This window comes from Sciurus carolinensis, chromosome 1, assembly GCF_902686445.1.
Source record: "Sciurus carolinensis chromosome 1, mSciCar1.2, whole genome shotgun sequence".
Classification (NCBI taxonomy): domain Eukaryota; kingdom Metazoa; phylum Chordata; class Mammalia; order Rodentia; family Sciuridae; genus Sciurus; species Sciurus carolinensis.
In genome coordinates this window covers 208,145,837-208,166,676 of record NC_062213.1, presented here as the reverse complement: position 1 = coordinate 208,166,676, position 20,840 = coordinate 208,145,837, and the positions used below count along the sequence as shown (strand labels likewise).

General features: G+C 59.6%; 3 protein-coding genes across 14 annotated transcripts in view; 1 reads left to right on the top strand and 2 right to left on the bottom strand.

The window, feature by feature from the left end:
* The first annotated feature begins 3,689 nt into the window (after positions 1-3,689).
* Calml6 (calmodulin like 6) lies at positions 3,690-11,076 on the top strand. Its single transcript, XM_047530398.1, has 5 exons — positions 3,690-3,854; positions 10,222-10,396; positions 10,545-10,689; positions 10,771-10,871; positions 10,946-11,076. The coding sequence occupies exons 1-5, from the start codon at positions 3,690-3,692 to the stop codon at positions 10,990-10,992; spliced, it is 633 nt and encodes a 210-aa protein (XP_047386354.1). The 3' UTR covers positions 10,993-11,076.
* A 269-nt stretch (positions 11,077-11,345) lies between these two features.
* On the bottom strand, positions 11,346-13,090 carry Tmem52 (transmembrane protein 52). 3 transcript variants are annotated; one of them, XM_047550409.1, is made up of 5 exons: positions 12,953-13,087; positions 12,822-12,865; positions 12,666-12,707; positions 12,028-12,206; positions 11,346-11,934 (listed from the first exon to the last, which is right to left on the bottom strand). In XM_047550409.1, the coding sequence occupies exons 1-5, from the start codon at positions 13,016-13,018 to the stop codon at positions 11,654-11,656; spliced, it is 612 nt and encodes a 203-aa protein (XP_047406365.1). In that variant the 5' UTR covers positions 13,019-13,087; the 3' UTR covers positions 11,346-11,653. The 3 variants fall into 3 exon arrangements, with proteins under 3 accessions (XP_047406365.1, XP_047406374.1, XP_047406357.1); XM_047550418.1 differs by lacking the exon at positions 12,666-12,707 and having other exon boundaries at positions 12,953-13,090; XM_047550401.1 differs by having other exon boundaries at positions 12,822-13,033.
* A 94-nt stretch (positions 13,091-13,184) lies between these two features.
* Cfap74 (cilia and flagella associated protein 74) overlaps positions 13,185-20,840 on the bottom strand; it is a 43,546-nt gene continuing 35,890 nt past the window's right edge. For 4 of the 10 annotated variants that reach the window (XM_047550311.1, XM_047550321.1, XM_047550351.1 and 1 more), the window contains exons 27-39: positions 19,970-20,068; positions 19,178-19,320; positions 18,622-18,756; positions 18,381-18,490; positions 18,187-18,242; positions 17,961-18,080; positions 17,512-17,667; positions 16,476-16,605; positions 16,055-16,209; positions 15,735-15,867; positions 15,340-15,485; positions 15,003-15,137; positions 13,185-14,838 (exon numbers count right to left, since the gene is read on the bottom strand). In XM_047550311.1, the coding sequence (XP_047406267.1) occupies positions 14,737-14,838; positions 15,003-15,137; positions 15,340-15,485; positions 15,735-15,867; positions 16,055-16,209; positions 16,476-16,605; positions 17,512-17,667; positions 17,961-18,080; positions 18,187-18,242; positions 18,381-18,490; positions 18,622-18,756; positions 19,178-19,320; positions 19,970-20,068 (1,620 nt within the window). In that variant the 3' untranslated portion in view covers positions 13,185-14,736. Of the gene's footprint in view, positions 14,839-15,002; positions 15,164-15,227; positions 15,247-15,339; positions 15,486-15,734; positions 15,868-16,054; positions 16,210-16,475; positions 16,606-17,511; positions 17,668-17,960; positions 18,081-18,186; positions 18,329-18,380; positions 18,491-18,621; positions 18,757-19,177; positions 19,321-19,969; positions 20,069-20,840 lie in introns of those variants that run through there. The other 6 variants (XM_047550332.1, XM_047550362.1, XM_047550369.1 and 3 more) reach the window with 5 other exon arrangements.

Below are 20,840 nucleotides of genomic sequence, written 5' to 3'. Positions count from 1 at the left end.
TATGTGAGTTAGCTTTGTGTCACTATGACAAAACACCTGAGAAAATCAACTTAGAGGAGTAAAGGTTTATTTTGGCTCATGATGTCTGAGGTTTCAGTTCATGGTTTCTTGGTTCCATTGCTGTGAGCCTGTGGTGAGGCAGAACGTCATAACAAGCAGAGTGCTCACCTCATGGCAGTCAGGAAGCAGAGACAGGAGAGGGGAAAGGGCTGGGGACAATATGTGCCACTCCAGAGCAGTCCCCCACGCCCTCCTCCTCCAGCTGGGCCCTGCCTCCTTCAGTTTCCACCACCTGCCAGTGGTCCATCCAGCTGTGAACCTACCAGGGGCCATCCACTGATGAGGCCAGGGTCCTCACCACGTCATCACTTCCCAAAGTCCCATCTCTGGACACTGCTGCATGGAACCAAGCCTTCCACACACAAGCCTTTGGGGACATTCCAGAGTCACACCATGACAAAGTCCTCAGCCCACTTTTGTTGTTGTGTTCTAGGAGTTCTTTGTAGGGCTGGGGTGTGGCTCAGTGGTAAAGTGCTTGCCTGGCATGCATGAGGCCCTGGGTTCAAATCCCCCAGCACCACTCCCTCATAAAAGAGTTTGGCATATTTGGGAAGCCACACGCTTACAGGTTATAGGATTGCAAGATTCCCTCCAGTTCTATAGGTCACCTCTTCTCAGGTGTTTTGTTTTCTGGGGTCAGGGTCGCTCTCTCAGTCCCGTCCTTCGATGCGCAAAAGTTTATGATATTTTATTTGTGGTCCTAGGGACTGAACCCAGGGCCCTGCACATGCTAGGTTAGGGGTCTGCCGCTGAGCTACATCCCAGTCCTTTTTTATTTTATTTTGAGATGGGGTCTGACTGTTGCCCAGGCAACTGGTCCTTTAAAGCCCAAGATGCTTGTTGGAGATCTGGGTAGAGAAGTGGGCACTGTGCGGGTGTTGGGGCTTGGAGGACTGTGAGCTGGCAGGGGCATGTGGTGGGAGTGTATGTAGCCAAAGTCTGTCCTTCATGGAGGGCCTGTGATCCCAGCAGCTCAGGAGGCTGAGGCAGGGGGATCACAAGTTCAAAGTCAGCCTCAGCATCTTGGTAAGGCCCTAAGAAATTGAGTGAGCTCCTGTCTCGAAATAAAAAATAAAATAAAAAGGGCTGGGGATGTGGCTCAGTGGTTAAGTGCCCCTGGGTTCAGTCCCCAGTACCAAAAAGAAAAAGAAAAAAAGAGGGGTTGGGGAAGGGGCTCCAAAGGTGGGGTGGGCAAGAGTATGTAGATGAATGGAGAACTGACCGGGGCATAGGGAATGTGTGCAGGCTACTCCTGGTCAACGTAGCCGGCTGGCCGCTGGGGGGGATGAAGCACAGGGGAATGGAGAGGGAGGAGGCCCTCCTGGGGTCCTGGAGGTGATCTGCCTGGGCCTCAGGGAGTCCATGCGGTACAAGCTCAGGGCTTCCCAGGCTGAATGTGTGGGCCAGGAGGACGGGCAGAGGGCTACCCTGAGCCTGGCACACTCAGGATGACCCCTGGGAGAGAGGCAGGGATTTGCCATCCTTGTGGGCCAGTGTGGCCGGGGTACCAGGGAACCCAACATAGGGGGGTTCCCACGCAGGGACCTAGAGAGCTTCCGGGTCCAGAGCTGGGCCGGGAAGGAGTGGGTGGGACACATGTGAAACAGCCAGGAAGCAGGAAGGGCTGGGCACCAAGGGGTGAGCTGGCTTCATGTAGGCTGAGAGTGCTGAGCAGAGGGCACCTCGGGAGGAAGACAGTGGCCTCTGCCTGGGCCTGCCCTAGCCCTGTCTCCACTGCATGTCCCTGCCCTCCCCTGTTCCTTCCTGGATCCCCGTTACATTTGTCCACAGAGCAGGGACCCTTCCTCACCTACTCAAGACTGGCCCCAGTGAGCGGTTGGTGGGAAGCAGTGGTGGGTGTGCCGCTCCCTGGAGGGCTACGCCCCAGGCCTGCTGGCCTTACCCCATCCAGCACCCAGTGCCAGGGTTCAGGTCGGTCTTCACACATGGAGTAAGAAGGGCTCCTCCTTCACCTTGGCTCCCCCTCCCTGTGCCCTCCCTGCCTTGGGAGTGGCCTGAGGCAGCTGCCTTTGTGCCCTGTGCCTGCCGTCCAGGCCCCTGTGTGACCTCAGCCCATCAGGCGGGTGGGTCATCCCTGACTGGGCCTGAGTGCAGCCCTGGCACCGTCTGCAATGGAGTAGGGCACTCAGCGCACTGAGGGCTGCACCAGCAGGCGCAGGAGTGAGGGGCTGCAGTCCCCCTTCCCCACCCCACCTGATCCAGCCACTGTGCTGTTGCTCCAACAGGCACATCACGTTCAGGCCCTGGGCTGAGAGAGCAAGGGCCACATGGCCAGCAGCCCTGTGCCCAGGAGGAGCACCCCAGGGCCCCAACCCCACAGATCCTAAAGAGGCTGCTTCCTCCTGGGAGTGCCTCTGGGGCCTAAAGGCTGTTTGTCTAGGATTCTGTCCCGGAGGCTCAGCCACCAGCCACCAGAGAGATGATGCAAAGTGTTAGGAAAAGGTGCAATGCAGGGTGGGCGGGGTGAGGGGCCAGCAGGGCCCAGAAGCAGGGCACAGACCCAGATGGTGGTCTGGGAGGCCCAGGGGCACGGGGCTTGAGATGGAAGAGGAATCAGAGGGATGGGACCCCCGGCAGCAGGGTTGCACAGGGGAGATCACAGGCCTGGGGATGTTACTCCTGGGGGGTGTCGGGCAGGCAGGTGCTGGGTGTTTTGGAAACCAGCAGGTGCCACCAGGCACGTGGCAAGGCTGCCTGAAGCCAGGGTCCCTGGGGCCTTTACTGTGACGTCTCTCTGATACAGGCTGGGACTTGCTTCTTGTCCCGCGGGGCTCCTCCTGCCCAGGCCTGCCTCTTGGGGTTCCCTGGGGGTGGGACCAGCCTGCTGATCGGACTTCTAAGAGTCTCTTATCCTAACTCTTTGCCCTTCCAGCAGCTCCTGGGGTCATGAGGGGCAGTGCTCTTGACCTCTGAGACCACATGGAGAGGAAGCTGCCCTATTGCAGTGGGTGGCAGGAGGGGGGCTGCAAGTCAACCCTGACCAGGAGCTCCTGGGGTACTGCCACGGCCAGTCCCTGCTGCCTGCCACTACCCACCCCAGCTTTGGAGGTCACCTCAGGCCAGGGCTGGGCAGAGAAGCCAGTCTCCTCCAGTTTTCTCTCCTCTGTAGCAGGCACGAGGCCGGACAGAACAGCTGCCCTGGTGAGGGCAGAGATCCCTGCTCACTCCGGCTGCAGAGCACCTGCAGCTTGATGCACTTGGACAAAATTACCCCGCTGTTGTCACAAACAAGACCGAAGGAACAGGATGAGTCCCCTGCCCACAAATACCCCTGCAGGCCCCAAGGAGCTGGAGCTCAGATCGTAGGCTGGCCGGCTGCAGGTTCACACTGCCGGGTGCAGGGCCTGGCTGGTCCCCTGGTGGAAATGGGGCCCACAGGGCAAGGAGGGTTGCTTGGGGATGGGGACGCTTCTGGGGGCGCCTGGACGTTCAGGGTCCAGTGGCATCCGGGGAGCGGCGTCCGCGCCTTGGGGCTGGAGCTGTGGTCAGCCTTCCGGGTGGGTAAAAAGGATAATTATGTCCAACCCTGTTCCTGCAATTGTAGGAACCCCAAAGTGAGGCTTAAAAAGTAGCGTTTTGACACCCGGAACGAAGAAAGGCGCCGGGAGATGGCAGAGCTTGCACTGCCGCGGGCTCTGTGCCTGAACCCGGCCGGGGTTCAACTCCAGGCAGGCGGCCTCAAAGGCCAGGCCTGGCCGGGTCGGTTCCGCGCGGCCCTCGGGCGCCTCCTGGTGGACTCTCGCCGAACAAACGCCGGGCGGCGGCGCTTCCGGGTCGGGCTAAGGGGCGGGGCCTGGGCCGAGTGACAGGGCCGGGTTTGATCCGAAAGCCCAGGCGGGGCCGGGAGTGAGCGGTGGGGCGGGGCCAAGTGCCAGGGCGAGGCGGGGCCGGGAGAGGGCGGGGGGGGGGGGCGGGGCCGGGCCGGGCCAAGTGCCAGGGCCGGGCGTGGCTGCCCCGGTACACTTGCGCGGACTTGCAAGCTGCTTGTCCTGTCCAGCCCACTTAGATCTTGGAAAGCAAGAAACCCCTAGGGTTGCTTTATTTTTAAACTTTTATTATTTTAATTAATTCTTTTTTTGTGTGGTACTGGGGATTGAACCCGGGGGCGTTCTATCAGCCCTTTTTATTTTATTTTGAGACAGGTTTTTGCTAAATTGCCCAGGCTGGCCTTGACCTTGCCATCTTCCTGCTTCAACCTTCATAATAACTGGGATGACAGGAGTTCTCTCCTTGACCAAATCCTTTGCCTGTTTTAAGAATTGTTGTTAAGTTGTAGAAGCTCTTTATATATTCTGGATATTAATCTTTTATCAGATAAATAATTTGCCAGTATATTCTTTCAGTATATTCTTTTTAGTCTATTTATGGTGTCTTTTGATACAAAATGGATATTTATTTTATACTAGGGTTATAATCCAAAGCTACTCATATTAGTCATATTGTTGCTCAAATGTTTCCAGCTTTGGCCCTAAGAAGCTCTTTCAGGTGGGTAGATTTTACTTTTTTTTTTTTTTCATTTTCTTTTTCTGGTTCTGGAGATTGAACCTGGGGCCTTGTGCATGCTAGACAAAGCTCTACCAACTGAGCTATATGCCCAGCCCTACACCCCTTTTTAAAAATTTTAATTCGAGACAGTCCGGCTGTGTTGCTCAGGCTAGCCTTGAACTTGAGATCTTTCTACTTCTTCCTCCTGAGTAAGTAGGATTATAGGTGTGGAGCACCTGGCCTAACTTTTGTTATATTACTTATATTTTCTATTTATACCGTATTTCTTTTTTATTTACTTTCATTAGTCATTATAATTGTACATAATAGTGGGATTCTTGTGCCACATGCATACGTGCACAGAACGTGCTTGGAGGATCTCCTTCCCAGCGCATCCCTTTGCCCCCTCCCTGTCGCCCTTAGGCTGCTTTTCTCCTACTTCCTTCTCCCTTCCTGTGTTCTATTAGATTTATTACATTTTCTTTTTCCTGAATTGAGATCATGGCCCTCTTCTGAAGAGCACTTTAACTCACATCATCTCCTATTTTATGCGGACTTGGGGTTTGAAGTTTGGGTTCCCTTTTGCAAGCTGCTTGTCCTGTCCAGGCTGGGTTCCCCGCAAGCAGATCCAGGGGTAAGGAATCAGTTTTCCAGGGGAATTCCAGGAAGACCTTTGGTGAGCTGGAGGTGGAAGGGAAGGAGAGACCAGGGCTGAGCCCTGGAGGTAAGGAGGTGGGCAGGTCCCCTAGCACAGCTGCCTGGCCTGTGACTACCAAGGAAACTTCAGTTGTTGGTAACAGAAGATGCTCCCCCAGCTCAACTCACAACAGCTAAACTATGAAACCCACCTAGGTGCCCTTCAACAGATGAATGGATAAAAAAAAAAATGTGGTACTTATACACAGTGGAATATTACTTAGCTATAAAGAAGAACAAAATTATGGCATTTGGTGGTAAATGGATGGAGCTGGAGAATATCATGCTAAGTGAAATAAACCAGTTCCAAAACACCAAAGGCTGAATGTTCTCTCTGATATGAGGATGCTAACTCAATGGGGCAGAGGTAGGGAAGACTAGAAGTACTTTGGATTAGACAAAGAGGAATGAAGGGAAGGGAGGGAGGATGGGAATAGGAAAGATAGTAGAATGAATCAAACATTACCATCCTATTGCATATATAATTACAAGACCCAGGTAATTCCACGTCATGTACAACCAGAAGAATGAGAAGTTATACTTCACATATGTACAATACGTCAAAATGCATTCTACTGTCACATATAACTAAGAAGAAGAAATAAATTAAAAAATAAAAAGTTGCTCCTTGCCAGTGTGCATGCAGAATCCCACTGCCTTGTGTGGTCCAGCTGCATGGCACTGTGTCAGGCCCAGCTTGTCCCCCGCCAGGGAGATCAGCAGTTTAACCCTTTGTCAGTCTACAGCTACCAGGGTGGGCTTGGGGGACTGATGTCGTTCCAGCTTCAGGAGGGTGAGTATCAGGGAGAAGCAAGCAATCAAAGAGTCTAGGGATCAGTCCGTGGGGGACAGCCACCTGGATGCCCCACCAGGGTCTGACCTTGACCTTGGTTCCAGCTGAAGCCATGGGCAGGGCTCTGCTGCTCTACCCTCCTGCAGGGAGTGGAGGGCAGAGAAACTGTGCGACCAGGGAGGCCCCTGACGCACTTGGCTTCCAGTGCCCAGGACTCTCCCTCCCACTGCCATTTGTAGCCATGCTTGGCAGCAACCCCCTAACCCCACACCCACGTCCAGCTCACCACGAGAGTGTTGCAATGAGCCCAGGGCCCTTGCTGCAGCTGGGCATCTGGGATGGATCCCAGTGTCCAGTCTTGTCACAACTCTGGCTCCCTGAAGCCAGTCCAAGATGAAGTTTGGGATGGGAGCTGTGTGTTAGGGATAGACCACTAAGGGAAGCAGGACTGGGTAGAGGGAGCCTCTCTCCGGCCCCAAGGGACTTCAGTGTCCTCTCCTAGCTTGGACCACAGGCGAGGTGGGTGTGCAGCTGCGGCTGCTCTGGAGGGCTGGGTGGTCCCTCAGTGTTTTCTCACTGGAGATCCCAGAGGCTGAGGTGATGTCTGTGGGTCTCCCTTCTTCTCCAGGAAGGGGTCACAGTCTCCTGCCCTGGGAAGCACCAGTGCTGGGGAAGGTCGGGTTCTCCTTGCTGCATACACAAACCACCTACTCTGGCCTGTCTGCAGGTTCAGCTGCTCCCTTGGTACCCATGACTCTATGCAGAACTGTCCAGAGAACACACTGCATGTCCTGAGGTGGAAAGCCACTACCCAGCTGCCTGGAGCACACTGTTCCTGACCGTCATGGACTACTCTTGGGGAGCCATTTCCACCCCTTGGGACCTCCCATCTGAAATTCTCCAAAGAGACAGGAGGATGTGTATGCATATGAATATACTCATCTCTCTCTCTTTCTGGTGATTCTGGGGGATGGAACCCAGGTCTCCATGCATGCTTGGCAAGCACTCTGCTACTGAGCCACACTCCGTCTTTTAATGTAATTTTGGGACAGGGCCTTACTAAGTTGCTGAGGTTGGCCTTGAACCTGCAAGCCTCCTGCCTCAGACTCCCAAGTTACTGGGATTACAGGTCTGTGCTACCAATGCCCCCCTGGGATAAACCTTGAGGACATAACTCGTAAGTGACATAAGCCAGAAACAAAATGAGAAATGCAGTCCGACTCCACTTACATGAGGTATTTCAAGTAGTCAGACCCTTAGAATAGAAAGTTGGTTGCCAGAGCTAGGGGAGAAACCTCAGGGAGGGAGGAGAGGGGAGCTGTTCAAGGGGAATAGAGGTTCCGTTTTGCAAGACAAGAGTTCTAGAGACCTTGGGCACAACAGGGTGTATACAGTAGTACTACTGTACTGTGCACCTAAAAATGGTTAAGTGATGGATTCCTGGCTACTTGGGAGGCTGCAGCAGGAGGATCACAAGTTCAAGGCCAGCCTGGGCAACTTAGCAAGGTCCTATCTGAAAAAACAAAAAGGGCTGGGGATGCAGCTCAGTGGAAAGTGCCCCTGGGTTCAACCCGGCACAGGGACTGCTGTGGGCAGAGGACCCATTTTTCTTTTTTCCTTCAGTGACCAGAAGAGACACAAGATGGAAAACTGGTTACTTGCAGAGGCCATGTGGCCTACCTGGAGGCCACACAGGTGGAGGTGGGAGAGGTGAGAGAGGGAAAGGAGGTGAGGAACCAATCGTGGCTTCTGCCCTTTTGGGGCCCTGGGTGTGGGCGGGAGTGCAGACGGGGCGAGGGTGGTGGAAAACATGTGCCCTCCTGGCTCTGGCACCGCAGCCAGGGGAGACGGGGGTGGTGGGGGGTGGGGGGGGTGGGGGGGGAGGTGCTGCCTCGGCTCTGACTTGGCTCCACGTGTTACAGCTTTGAGTGTGAATCGCGAGGTCATCAAGATGTCTGGGACCTTCTATGCCGCAGCCCAGGAGTGTCAGAGTCAGGGGTCTAGGGATGCAGGAGGCTGAGCCTGTTGTCCGTGGCTGAGAGCCACAGGCAGGAGGGAGTTGCTGGCAAGGACATGGTCTCTAACTTGCTGGCTTAGACAGGGACCTCGAACCCCGGGCTTGGGTCTGGGTGCTGTGGCTCACTGCATTCTGTATCGCTGGGGAAGGTGCTCAATACACGTGGCACACCCCCTCCAGGGGGAAACCAGAAACCAGGGCCAGAGTGCAGCCACAGCGAAGGAACAGGATCACACTTGACACAGCAATCTCAGCCAGTTTCTCCTGCCTGAGCTCAGCCGGGAGATGCCCTGCCGTCAGCACAGATCTTTCAGCCTCAACAGCTGGTCTGGGCCTGAACAGGCAGCATCCTGCAGCCTTGGATATTCTGGCAGGCAGAAGGCTGGGCTGTTGGGGGACACCAGAGCCACACCTGTTCAGACCTGTCAGGTGGCTATGGGGTGGAGGCATGCACATGTGTCTCCCCAGGCCACCCGCAGGAGTGAGGGGAACAGGTGGGGGCCTGTCAGTGACTATCCCTGGCAGCAAGCCAGAGAGGGACAGCACCTGAGAACCTGAGGGTCATGGCCAGGCCACCGGCTGGCTGGGGCAGGAGGACCCGGGCTGGGCTTTGGGGCCAGTGGGCTGCCTGGTGTTGCATTAGACCTGGGCAGGAGAAGCCGGCGCATGTTTGGGGAGGTTGCAGGCAGGCACAGAGGGTCTGCGCCACTCAGGCACCTGGGCACATGGCTCCCGAGAGTCAGCTTTGCTGTTCTGAGTGGAAGGGAGGTCAGGTTTCCTCAGAAACCCCAGAATAGCCCCTGGCTGCTGAGGAACCTGGCCCTGCCTCCCAGCCACAGTCTGGTCCCAGGGCCGTTTGCCTTGGCTGTCTCCTCCCTGAACGGTGGACTCTCAGCCGCGTGTGGAGGTGGCTGGGCCTATACACTTACTCAACCCACCTGTCTTTAGGGAGAGTTGGCAAGGGTCAGCGCTGGGCCTATGGGGATAGAGGAGCAGCCAGGTCAGGCCCACCGGTGGGCCTTCTGAAGAATTCTCACAAATGAGTGACAGCAGCCTAGGAAGAGGGTCCCCCAAACAGCAGGAGAGCCAGCACCTCGGGGAGGTAGCCCAAGAGGTGGCACCCTGAGGAGGAAACAGTGCCAGGTCCCATCGCCAGCCAGTCCCTCTTCTGTCCTCTGCTCATCTCTTGGCATGCATGTTAGGGCAAGGGGCTGCCCAGGCCAAGGAGGATCAGGAAGGGCCTGTGGGGAAGGGCTGGCCATCCCAAAATAGGGCCGGTAGGATTTCCCACCCATAAAAGGCTTCTGGAACCTGGACCCCAGGGACCCCAGGCAGCTGGGTCCAGCTAAAACCCAGCTGCCACCATTGGCTGCGTCCTCTGCCCACAGCAGTCCCTGTGCCAGTGTGTCGCATTGCCCTCCTGACCAGCCACAGACATGGTAAGGCTGCTCCAGCACCTGCAGAGGTGCTGGGGGCTGGCTGGGTGGGCCGAGCGTGCAGTGGGGAAGGAGCTGGGTCAGGGCCTCTGGGCAGAGAATGGCTAGAGCAGTGCCTCCACATAGGAGGGCCTCTCCGGGAGCTTGAGGAGCAGCTGGTGAGGGGCTGGGGCCGAGGCCGAGGTCCTGCCCACACTGCCCTCTGTCTTTGTGCCCCATGAAACCCTTGCTGAAGGTTCGCCCGGCACCTCTGCTGCGGGGCTGGCGAGGTGGTGGCTGCTGGGCCTTCCCCAGGACTCCTCCTCAGGGTCCTCCTTGGACCCTGGCTGTGGGCTGGCCTGCACACTTCTCCTTGGAGGCCTTTGCCTGGTCCTGTGGATTCCTCCCCACGCTGGTCCCCAGTGCCCTTTACCTGGTCACTCCTGTTGTCCACGGCCTTGGCCCTAGGGCCTGGCCCACTGCTTCTGCAGCCTTGCTGTCCCTCTCATGGCTGACCTGTTCCCTGGCTCCTGCACACCCATCTGGTCCCCTCACCGGGACTCCCTGCTTCACTTGTTCGTGCCCCTTCAGAACCCTGCTCACCCTGAAGCCCCTGCCCATCTGAGAGGCCTGCTCACTAAGCACGTGTGTGCCCTGAAGGTGGCCAGGTGGACAGACACTGGACAGTGGGGCAAGGGAGCCCCTGGTGAGGCTGGGTGCTGTGTCCCCTGCAGACGGAGCGCCTGTCGGCTGATCAGATCAAGGAATACAAGGGGGTCTTTGAGATGTTTGACGAGGAGGGCAACGGGGAGGTGAAGACTGGCGAGCTGGAGCGGCTCATGAGCCTGCTGGGTATCAACCCCACCAAGAGCGAGCTGGCCTCCATGGCCAAGGACGTGGACAGAGACAGTGAGCTGGGGCTGGTGGCACGTGGAGGGGCAGCCCTGGGTCGGTTCACATAGTGAGCGTGGGGAGGGGGCAGAGCCACTGGAGGGCAGAGTGGGGCCCGGCCCAGCCCACCCCTCACTTGAGGGGGACGGGCATGGACTCCTTGCAGACAAAGGCTTCTTCAACTGTGATGGCTTCTTGGCGCTGATGGGGATTTACCACGAGAAGGCCCAGAACCAGGAGAGTGAGCTGAGGGCAGCGTTCCAGGTCTTCGACAAGGAGAGCAAGGGCTACATCGACTGGAACACACTCAAGTAGGGTGGGGCCGGGCGGTGGGGTGGCACGGGCTGGCTCAGGCAGGGCCACCGGGGTGGCTCAGTGTGGGGACCTGGCAGGTACGTGCTCATGAACGCAGGGGAGCCCCTCAACGAGGTGGAGGCTGAGCAGATGATGAAGGAGGCGGACAAGGATGGGGACGGAACCATCGACTACGAGGGTGAGTGGCACGGGCACCGGGAGCCGAGCCACGCAGACCGTGCAGGCTGCTGACCTGTCCCTCTCTGCCCCCAGAGTTCGTGGCCATGATGACCGGAGAGTCCTTCAAGCTGGTTCAGTAGGAGCAGCTGCTGTGGCTACGGGAGGCCTGCCCAGGAAGCCAGAGCCTGCCACTGCCTGCCCTGCCCCAACTGTGTCAAATAAATGCTCCAGTCTGACTCCTGTGCGCTTCACTGTCCCCAGCCTGGAGGGAGGGGTGGCCAAGGGGTGGGTCTGGAGAGGGGTCTTCTGGGGCAGCCACAGGCACGTGGTCCTGGTCACTTCTGCTGAGACACTTGACCTTGTCCCTGAACAGCCGCCTAGAGGTCAGGTGGGCTACATGTGTGCCCTGCCTGCCATGCTGGGGGTAGCTGCCTTGGCAGCCCCCCTGGACCCTGGGGTCCCAGAGCCCTTCCCATATAGATGGAGACCATTCAGACATAAATTTTATTCTTTCTCCAAAAAGTCATGGACACCACAGATGGCCCTGAGTTCCCAAGTCTCAGGCCTACAGGGCCTCCTCCACGCTGAGGACCTGATAGGGCCTGGCCAGGGGCTGGGACTCAGCCTGCCTTCGGGGTTGGTTGGCTGGCCGGCGTTACATAGCAACGAGGCCAGGTCTGCAGCAGTGTGCTGGATGGCTGACCTTCCCAGGGGAAAGGATAGTGGGGCAGCCCGGGGGACCTTGGCTCCAGGAGTCAGGACTCCAAGTGCTTTGGCTCTGGGAGAGCCCTTCTGCCTGCTTCAAGGGGCGCCAGGGCTACTGGCAGGCTGCTGAACACTGGGGCTTGGCTCCCAGGGCCCTGGAGAGGTCTCTAGGCCCGAGGTCCCAGGAAGAGGACTGGGTTTCTGAGAGGGGGTCGGCTCCTCTTCTCTGGGTTTTGCCATCTTCATGGCCTCATCATAGGAGGGTGGCAGCTCAGGTGCATATAGGCTATAGGCAGGAGGGACCATGGAGTCAGGGTCCAGTTCCCCAAAAGGCAGGGGCAGCTGCATGCCCAGTGGGTACTGCACGGAGCTGTAGGCTGCAGGGAACCAGAATGGTTTATGGAGGTGGGATTGGCATTCACCCCCCAAAGTCCCTGCCCCTGCTGGTTGGTGGGCCACCGGGCACTCACAGGTCACAGTGCTATGCACAGGGCTGTCACTGTCCACAGGGATGACAGTGAGGTCGCAGGGTTGCCATACTGGGGGCAGGTGTGTCTGTGTGTGCACGTGCTTCCGGAGGCAGCAGAACCGGACACAGCTGGCGGTGACTCCACACAGCAGCAGCAGCAGGACAGCGAGGAGGATGAGCCTGGCAAGAGTAGCAAGGCCCACCACCAGACTGACCCTCACCACCAGGCAGAGGCACCCTGGGGCCAGCCGCCTCCCAGTCACCCAAGACAGGACGACAGGCAGGGGAGAGAAAACCAGAGAATGTCTTTCCATGCCAGAGACCTCCCTGGCCAGAGCCTGACGGAAGAGACCTGCCTGCCCTGGCCTTCTGCTGCTGGGCCTGCCCTGGCTGTCTCTCCAGGGCTGGCCAGGGGTGGCCTTGGGCTCACTCCCAGGACACACTGTCCCCAGTCAACTGCACAATCCTTGTGCCTTCTGGTGACTCTGACCAGGCTTTGCTCTGAGGCTGCCCAGGGCCCCAGGGCCTTGCCGCCAGCAGCAGTAGAAGCGACCAGATGCCGCGTGGGATCTGGTGAGTTTAGCAGGGTCTCCCCTCAAGGTGAACCGACAGCCGGATCCGAGCCGCGGCCTCACTTACCCCACGTGCCACAGGCTGCTCCAGCGGGCCTGGGAAGGGCACCTGCAGAGACAGCAGCACCTGGGGCGGCTGGGCACCGGCGCCGACGACCTCACCACCCAGACCTCCCGGCGGCGCGGGCTAGGCCCGGCTTCCCTCATCCCCACCCCGACTTACTGGTCCGAAGGGTCGCAGCTGCGATCCGCGGAGCCCAGCGCCACCTGCGGGGACAGAGGTGAGCCCAGGCGGGGCGTGGCCGGTCGCAGACCCGCCCCAAATGCCCGAACCTCACGCGCGGCCCAACCCACCTGCGGCAGCGGCAGGAGCGGCAGCAGCAGCAGAATCCCACCAGCAGCTGGTGGCCCCAGGGCCATGCTCCGCGCGGACGCCGGAGTCGAGTCCGGCGGGCCCGAGGCTTTACGAGGCCCCGCCCACCATGCCCCGCCCGCTTCCTGGGACTGCTCCGCTCCGTGCGAGCCCCGCCCACACCCGGTCCCGCCCTTGGAACGCTCCCCTCCTTCCCCCCACCCCCGTGCAGGCCACTACTGTCTCCCTGGCTCAGGGTCACCAGGGTGTGGGGTGGGTCGTCTAGGCCCGGTGCCAGTAGGTCTCCTTGGCGCTGCTCCAGCCTGTACTGCAGCTGGCTGGGCTTGGCTGCTGACCCTCCTTCTTTCTGACTTGACTGTGCTTGATTTTGGAGGGCCAGCACACCACCCAAGTACAGCCTTAGCTGGGCCAGAGCCTGGAGTCCTGGACGGGGAATGCTCTGCCCTCTTCCAGGAGGGAGGGTCTTCTGTGGAGCACATCATTCTGAGGCCCGACATGGCCTGGTGGACTCTGCCTCCTCCTCCCATCTGGCCAGGAAGCACATCTAGGGCCTAGGGGGGCCAATGCTGGTCAGCCCCAGCAAGGGCAGCAAGGGGTCTGGGTCTGTCACTCTGAAGTCTTCTGGAAAGAAACCTTGCAAAATGCTGCAGGGTCCATGTTACTGAGGGGCAATGGCAGGCTTCTAAGTGCCAAGGGCACTGAGCAAGCACCCAGACACCCACACTCAATTTGCTCCTGGTGGATGGCCCTGGGTTGGGATGGCAGGGGGTTGTGATGCACAGACAGGAGGGCCAGGCTGGCTTTGTGTCCAGCAGGTCACACTCTTGAGGGAAAGAACTAGCAGGTAGTGGATTGGGGTGTAGGAGCATCTTAGGGCTGGGAGTGGTTTTCTCCCTTGAAGGGTGGACCAGAACCCAGAAAGCAGAACCCAGGGTTCTCAGACAAGTGGAACCCAAACTCACAAGCTGGGCCTCACTCTGGCCCCTGGGTGGGTCCTGAGGGGGAAATGTGGCTGAGCTGAGCCCTCAACTTTTGCTCACTCCTTCTTTGGGGCCAGTGTCCTAGAACTTGGGAGGTCCCAGGAGGACTAAGGGACCTGCCCTAGAGTTTGGAGCCCCTTCTCCCCTTCTGCCTCCTCCCTGCACCTCTGAGTGTGGGTCAGTCTCAACTCCAGCCCTGTACCCCACACCCATCACCCAGCGCTCCAAGTGTGGGGCCCTCCCAGTGTTTGGGCCAGGTGGTCTTCCCACAGTGTCTGGCGAGATCCCACCATCCAGGAGGCCCCTGCTCAGCAGAGTTGGCTGTTCCACAGGTGTGTGTGTAGGGCCACTCCCCAGAGCTCTGTTCGTCTCTCCCATGGTTGTCACCCATACTGCAGCTGCATGGTTGGCTCAGGGACTTTATTGACAGGCCTGAAGGGGTGGCTTTCCTAGGGCCCTCTGAAGGCTGGGCAGGTCCTGGTGGGTATGGGTCTCTGGCTAGAAGTAGTTTGTGAGCTGAACAGGACTTATCCCTGGTTCTGAGTGTTGGGTTCAGGGAGAGGGGTGCTCTTGGACTGTGGGCTTGTTGAGTCCAGCATAGCAGGAGGTGGCCATGGACTGGGGAATCCGGTCATGGGGCCATCCAGGAGACTGACCATTTGAACCTGCCCAGCGGGGGATGCCCAGATCCCAGCCCCGGGGGTGTTTGGACAGGCTGACAGCCTTCTGAGCGCTGCAGGAGTGGACAGGAGAGTGGAGGGGCTTGTGGAGCTGCCCCTGTGGTCTCAGGAGCCGGTCACCACGTTGGCTACCAAGATGATCTTGTAGGTTTCCTTCACATCCCCTCTGAGCTGCAGCAGGGCTGACACCATGAGAGGATGATCCGGCTGGAACAGAGGGCGTGGGGGGAGGGGACCCTCAGCCACTGGGCGCCGGGCAGAGACCCCTCTTTCCTGCTGTTCTGCCAGTCTGACCCCCAAGCGCCCCCATAGCCCTGCCTCACTGGTGGGGTGGGCTGTCGCCCTCCCAGCCTGGAGCTCCCAGCACCTACGTCGAAGTCAACGGGTGGCACCCAGGAGATGCTGATGGTCTTGGTCTGGCCGCGCTCTACGAAGCCCCTGGAGGGCTCGATGGAGAAGCCTTTGTGCTGCAGCCACGTGACACTGTCCATGCTGAACTCTGCCATCTGCAGGCCATTGGCATGGATGGAGGCTGGCACCAGGCATCCCAGGAGGCAGTATCGGGGTGGGAGCCCTGGGCGTCCAGCCCTGCCTACCCCACAGCTGCAGGAAATCCTAGGCAAGCCCAGTGAGGGTCAAGGCCAGGAGAGGCCATGGCTGCCCACGGCAGGGAAAGCCAGGGTGCGAGCAGGAGTGGGGTGCCGTCACCTTCTTCGGGGAGAGCTGGGTGGTCCTGATGCAGCCCACCTGCAGCTCTCGGGTGGCAGGTGGGGCTGGTGTGTCTGCATCAAACTGGACGTAATCCAGGGTCACCAGGATGGGCTTCAGCTCCTCAGCTTCTGGAGAGGGGGAGCCTGGCCAGGACCACACAGGTGTTCCCGGGGAGCGAGTGCAGCTGCCCAGGGTGGGCGGAGGGTGGAGGGCGGGCTGGACCCCCTGACACTGGTTCACAGTGCCAGTCCTGCCTGGCTCTGCGGGCGATGGGCTGGGAGTCCTTGCCGTGCTCTGCTGGGCCTGGGTGTGCCCACTTGCTTGCTCCTCCCTGAGGTGGCCATGGCCTCCCCTCCCCTTCCCATGCTGGTGTGCCTGAGGAGGGCGCTCACCCTCTCTGTGCTCAGGGCCAACGGCAGATATCGCAGCGAGAGACTCCACAGGCACGTCCAGCGGGTCTCCGCCCTCCACGAACATCGCGTGCTCCCGGGCAGCGCCCTGCAGGAGGATCTGGTGGGAGATTTTCTGGGGACAAGAAGCATAGTTGTTTGTCCCAGTGGCTCTGAGGCAGGGGGCTGAGGCTGGCTCAGGGTGGGCCCCACAGGACCAGTGGTTCTGGGCTCTCCAGCTGACAAGCCCAGTGTGGTGCCCTGGCCTGGGAGGGGCAGGTGCCCGGGAGAGGGCGAGTGGTCCCTGGGTGGCACAGCTGCACCTTTTCGAAGAGCACCACTTGGAGCCGGTCAGAGAAGTAGAGGCTCTCGTGGTCAGGGCTGAAGGTCACGGTGCAGTCCTGCTCCTTCCCGGGGTCCATGACACCCTCCACTGGGAGCACACTGAACACGCTCTGGCCATTGTGGTTCTGTGTGCCTGTCGGTAGGGCAGCGGTGTGGCCATCACCCCTGGGCCCCCAGGCCCTGCACCGGCTTGAACTTTGCCTGTAGCCTCAGCACCTCTCCCACCTGTCCCCAGTCGGCTGGCCCTGGCACCTCTGCACCCGCCCTTCCCCTCTTGCTGAGCTCCCCGACTGGCCACCCTCCGTCCAGTCATTCCTGTATTCCTGCTCCCATTGCCCGGCCCTCCTGCCCTTCAGGCCCAGCACCCCGGGCCCGTCTCTCACTGCCCTGCCCGCTCACCGACAAAGTCTGTCCTCCGGGTGGGTGTGGCCAGGAACTGAGGCAGCTGCTGCCGGGCCAGGGCCCGGGTGCTGGAGAGGCTCTCCAGCCGCATGGAGAACTTGATGGGGAGCGAGGAGTCGTTCTGCAGCTGCAGGAGGCCAGCGTCACTGACTGGCCCACCCTGGGCTGTCCACTCCCTGTGGTCGGTGCCTGTAATCTGGTCACCTGCAGCTGCACCCCACTGGGGATCAGGTGGCAACACCTCCAAATTCCATCTGGCCATGTCCCCAACTGTGACAACTCTCACCTCGAGGCAGTGTTTTGGACCTCTGAGAAGAGGCCACACTGTCCCGTGGGCTCCCTGTGCATGAGGGTGGCCCTGACTCCTGCTGTCCCTCTGTCTCAAGGACACCCCAGCCTTGGGCTCAAGCAGCCTGAGAAGGACCTCTGCTTCCCAGCCTGCTCAGGTACCACTCCATCCCACCTCAGCTCTGTCCCATGTTGGTGGCCTGCTTCCCAGTCCAGCGATGTGGCCAGCTCTGTGCTGCCCTCTGTCCTGCAGAGCTCTTCTTAACTGAACCCACATCCTCACCCAGTCCCTTCCTGACCTCACAGCCCTCCTGAGAGTGCCCCCTCTGAACATGATTTCTATCTCTGGCTCTGCTTCCAGGATCCCACCTGAGCAGGCTGGGAAGCAGAGGTCCTTCTCAGGCTGCTTGAGCCCAAGGCTGGGGTGTCCCTTAGACAGAGGGACAGCAGGAGTCAGGACCTCCCTCACGCACAGTGTGGCCTCTTCTCAGAGGTCCAAAAACACTTCCTGCCCCTCATGGGTTCTAGAATTGAACTCAAAAGGACCCTGTGTCCAGTAGCAAAGCAGGAGAGTGGTGGAAGGGGGCTCCAAGCAAAGGCCGTGAGGCAGAGGGTAGAGGAAGGGGCAACCTTAGCCTTCACAGAAGCAAGGGCCCCATGTCCCTTGCTAGAGAGGGCAGCAGAGAGGATAGCTGCTGGAGATAGCCTTCCAAAAACAGGGCTGACCCCTGGAAGGACCCTTCACCTTGAAACTTGAGGAGACGGACTCTCTGGCAAGCACGTAGCCCATGTTCAGCACATTGCCTTCAATAGAGCACGTGACCATGGACGCCACGCCCATGCCGGTGAGGGTCAGGGTGAGGTTGCCTTTTTCGCTGATGACATCCAGTGTTTCTTGAGCCTAAGGAGACCAGGTCCCTTAGCAAGGAACAGACGTCGGTCTGCCAGGCACGTGGGCAGCTGAACAGCTGCTGCCTGGCACGCCCCTGCAAAACAGCTTGGAGCCCCTTGCCACCTCTGACGTGCCACTGAGGGCCTCAGGGGGCACGCCGCTCACGGACTGTGGCTCCAGCTAGGCCTGCGTGTGCAGTGGTGTCCGCAGTGCTGGACACCCGGGGCTGTAGCGTGGGACTCCCAGGGCCACCCCTGCTTCCCAGGACCCTGGGCTCCAAGGACCTGGGGGCTGGCGCTCACCAGGATGCTCTCGCGGGGAGAGAAGGACAGCATCAGCACCTGGGTCTCCCCCGAGCACAGCTTGCTGAAGGGGTTCAGCAGGGAGAAGGGGCCGTTGGGGTTCAGTACCGAGAACTCCACCTGAGGCCCACGTCAAGGAGGGAGTCTCTGACTGCTCCTGGCCCTGCCCAGCCCCACACAGGCCTGCTCCTGCCCCAGTGCTGCTGAACCAGGTGGACGAGGATACAGCCAGGTCATCAGGCGAGATGTTCTGGAGCGAGACCTTCTTTATACTGCGGTGTCCTGAAACCCCAGGAAGAGTCCTGTCAGTCCTGGGCCCAAGGAGCATCTGTCCCTCAGGTGGAGCATGGCTTGGAGGGCCTGGGTCCCTGAGGTACAGGGGAAGGAGGGGCGCTGATGTCCAGGTCAGTCAGGACTCACCTACAGCAATATCGCCAAAGTGAAAGGTGGTCTTGCCTTTGTTAGATGTCACCACGATAGACGGAGCCACCGCTGGACACCACAGCTCCAGGTACAGGGTGTTATGGGGGCTGGTAGGCAAGGTCACACTGAGGGCACAGCAGGGCAGCCGGTCCCCCCTCTGCCCCAGATCTGGTCAGTAGTTGAGAGGGGCAGCAATTTTGCAGCCAACCATGCCCCTTCCTGGCTGAGCATCCCACACCTGAAGGTCAGGGGTTCTGATCCCTTCCTGTCTTTGACGTCACCACTGGCCATGACACATGGGACCACAAACTTTTCAAACTTCCCCTGGAAATTTCTGGCCAGGGCAGCCTGAGCGATCTGGTAATCATGGGAACTGGAAGGAGATGAAGGAAGGGTGCTGAGGCCCCTGCTCACTGTGGACCCCAGCTGCAGGCCCCTTCCAGGCTGTGCCCCTGGTTCCATGGAGGGGATCCCCAAGGCCACACCTGTTCCTAGGACCCTGAGCTCAAAGTGGCCTCTCCAGGGAAGGCCACAGGGGTAAGGAAGGGGCAGCCGACTGGGGATACTCTGGGTCCCAGCTGGTAGCTGCCCAGTTCTCTGAGGAGCTGGCCTTCCCACCTCCTGGGGCCCCTGGGAGCTCCTCCCGCTCGGGCCTGGAGTCGGCCTATGGAGGGGATGTGCTTGGAGGGCAGCAGGTGCCCAGGAGGGGCACCCCTGGACTGGTGTTGGAAGCCAGCAGGCCTGGACATCCAGCCGCGCCCCAGGAGCAGTGCTCCGGGCAGCCCCTAGCCCACCTGACCCGGAGCTCCTGCTTCTGCTGCTGTGGGGGGTGGGAGGCCGCAACGGCACGCAGCAGGCGGTCCCGGGTCCGCAGGCGGAGCACGGAGAGGGACTGCCTCCACAGCTCCTTCCTTTGGCTCAAGGTGTCCTTTCGGAACTGTGGGGGTGAGCAACTGACTGTGGGCTGCCCAGGCGCTCTGCCCACGTCCGCAGACCCCCACTGCTCCCAGCTGCTCTAGGGCCAGCCTCGCAGGCCCAGCTGACTGCTGAGTGGTGGGCTCCACCAGCTCAACTTGGGAGCCAACAGGGCCCAAGAATGGCCTCCAGGAGAGGCCAAAGGCAGGTTGGGGTCAAGGGTGTGCAGGCCGTGAGGCCAACTGGACGCCCGGGATGCCCACCGACTGCTCATCTGCAATGGGACCACAGCACACAGGGCAAGGAGGCTGTGAACCGGGTTCCGACCCTGGAGCCTCGCTGCCCTGCCAGCTCGCAGAGAGCTGGGGCTCCTGTGCGCCAGCGACTGCGCAGCTCTCCAGGGTGAGTGCGGTGTGCAGGGACGGGTCTGCTCCTGGGACGAGGCCGTGGGTGGGCTGCCTCCCTGAGGCAGCCTCTGTGCCTCCCCTGCACTTGCATGGTATGCAGTCCTGCCCTGTGATCGCTGGCCGCCCTCCAGGTGTCCTGAGCCCCACCTCCAGTCCTGCTCTCAGGAGGAGGAGGAGTCTTGCAAGGTCCCTCTTGGGACAGTGCCAGAAGTCTGCCTTCCCACTGACCGCCCAGCTGGCCTCTTCTCTTGATGCTCCACGCACCAGTTTGTCCTGGATTTCTTTGTTCAGGATCTGGAGGGCTTCCTCGTGGATCCGCGCATGGGTCAGCACAGGCCGGAAGGCCACCTGGACCAGGCATCTCTGTGGAGAGACTACACCCTGCTCCAAGAGCCCAGAGGGCATAGGAAGCCCTAGCACTGCCCTCCTTGGCACCCGCTTCTTCCCTTGGCCCTGGATCTCCCCCACCAGGTCCCTGCTTTGAGATGTGCCCCTTCTAGGAAGGCCCTTCCTGACCACTGCCCCTAGAAAGTGGGGTAGGCTTCCGCCTGGGATGTCCAGCCTTCCACCATGTGGATGGGCACTGAGGGCAGGGCCCTGAATGGGCCAGGACCTCACCCACTGTCCATGAGGCTCAAGTGAGAAATGAAACTTCCTTGCCAGCCACTGAGTGTAGGGTGAGTGGCTGTCCCTTAGCTCGTGTCCTGCATGCACCAGCTTTTCCAACGCATCGCCACTTTGGTGCCATTTGCCTGTCTGCCTTAAGTCCCAAGAGAAGGCATCTCCAGGACAGAGTCCAGGAGGCCTCACTGACCACACCATCCCATATGCTCAGGATGGGAGAGAGAGAGAGGGAGAGGGAGAGGGAGAGGGAGAAAGGTTGGTAGAGGAAGAGAGGGAGAGGGAGAGAGCTACCAGCTGCAGGATCCACTTGAACAGAGAACCCTTTTCCAAGTAGCATTTTCTAATTTAGTGAGATGCATGTCACGGGGCTGCATCCACTGGAAGAAGCCCTGCTGGCTCCAGGCAGAGCACCTGGGTGGAAGTGGGCTGCAGCCCGTGCTCCCCACGCCCCATCCGCTGTGAGGTCCCTGCTCGGCTGGTCTCAGGGTCTGCCCACCTTTCTTCCAGCTCC

What these genes read in the sequence shown, in the direction of transcription:
- Calml6 (XM_047530398.1), top strand. Translation starts at nt 3,690, where the DNA reads ATGGCAGAGCTTGCACTGCCGCGGGCTCTGTGCCTGAACCCGGCCGGG. An exon ending in ATCGACTGGAACACACTCAA is followed by an intron (nt 10,690 to 10,770) that starts GTAGGGTGGGGC and finishes GGGACCTGGCAG; the next exon opens with GTACGTGCTCATGAACGCAG. An exon ending in CGGAACCATCGACTACGAGG is followed by an intron (nt 10,872 to 10,945) that starts GTGAGTGGCACG and finishes CTCTGCCCCCAG; the next exon opens with AGTTCGTGGCCATGATGACC.
- Tmem52 (XM_047550401.1), bottom strand. Translation starts at nt 13,018, where the DNA reads ATGGCCCTGGGGCCACCAGCTGCTGGTGGGATTCTGCTGCTGCTGCCG. An exon ending in AGCTGCGACCCTTCGGACCA is followed by an intron (nt 12,708 to 12,821) that starts GTAAGTCGGGGT and finishes CTGTCTCTGCAG; the next exon opens with GTGCCCTTCCCAGGCCCGCT. An exon ending in AGCAGCCTGTGGCACGTGGG is followed by an intron (nt 12,207 to 12,665) that starts GTAAGTGAGGCC and finishes TACTCTTGCCAG; the next exon opens with GCTCATCCTCCTCGCTGTCC.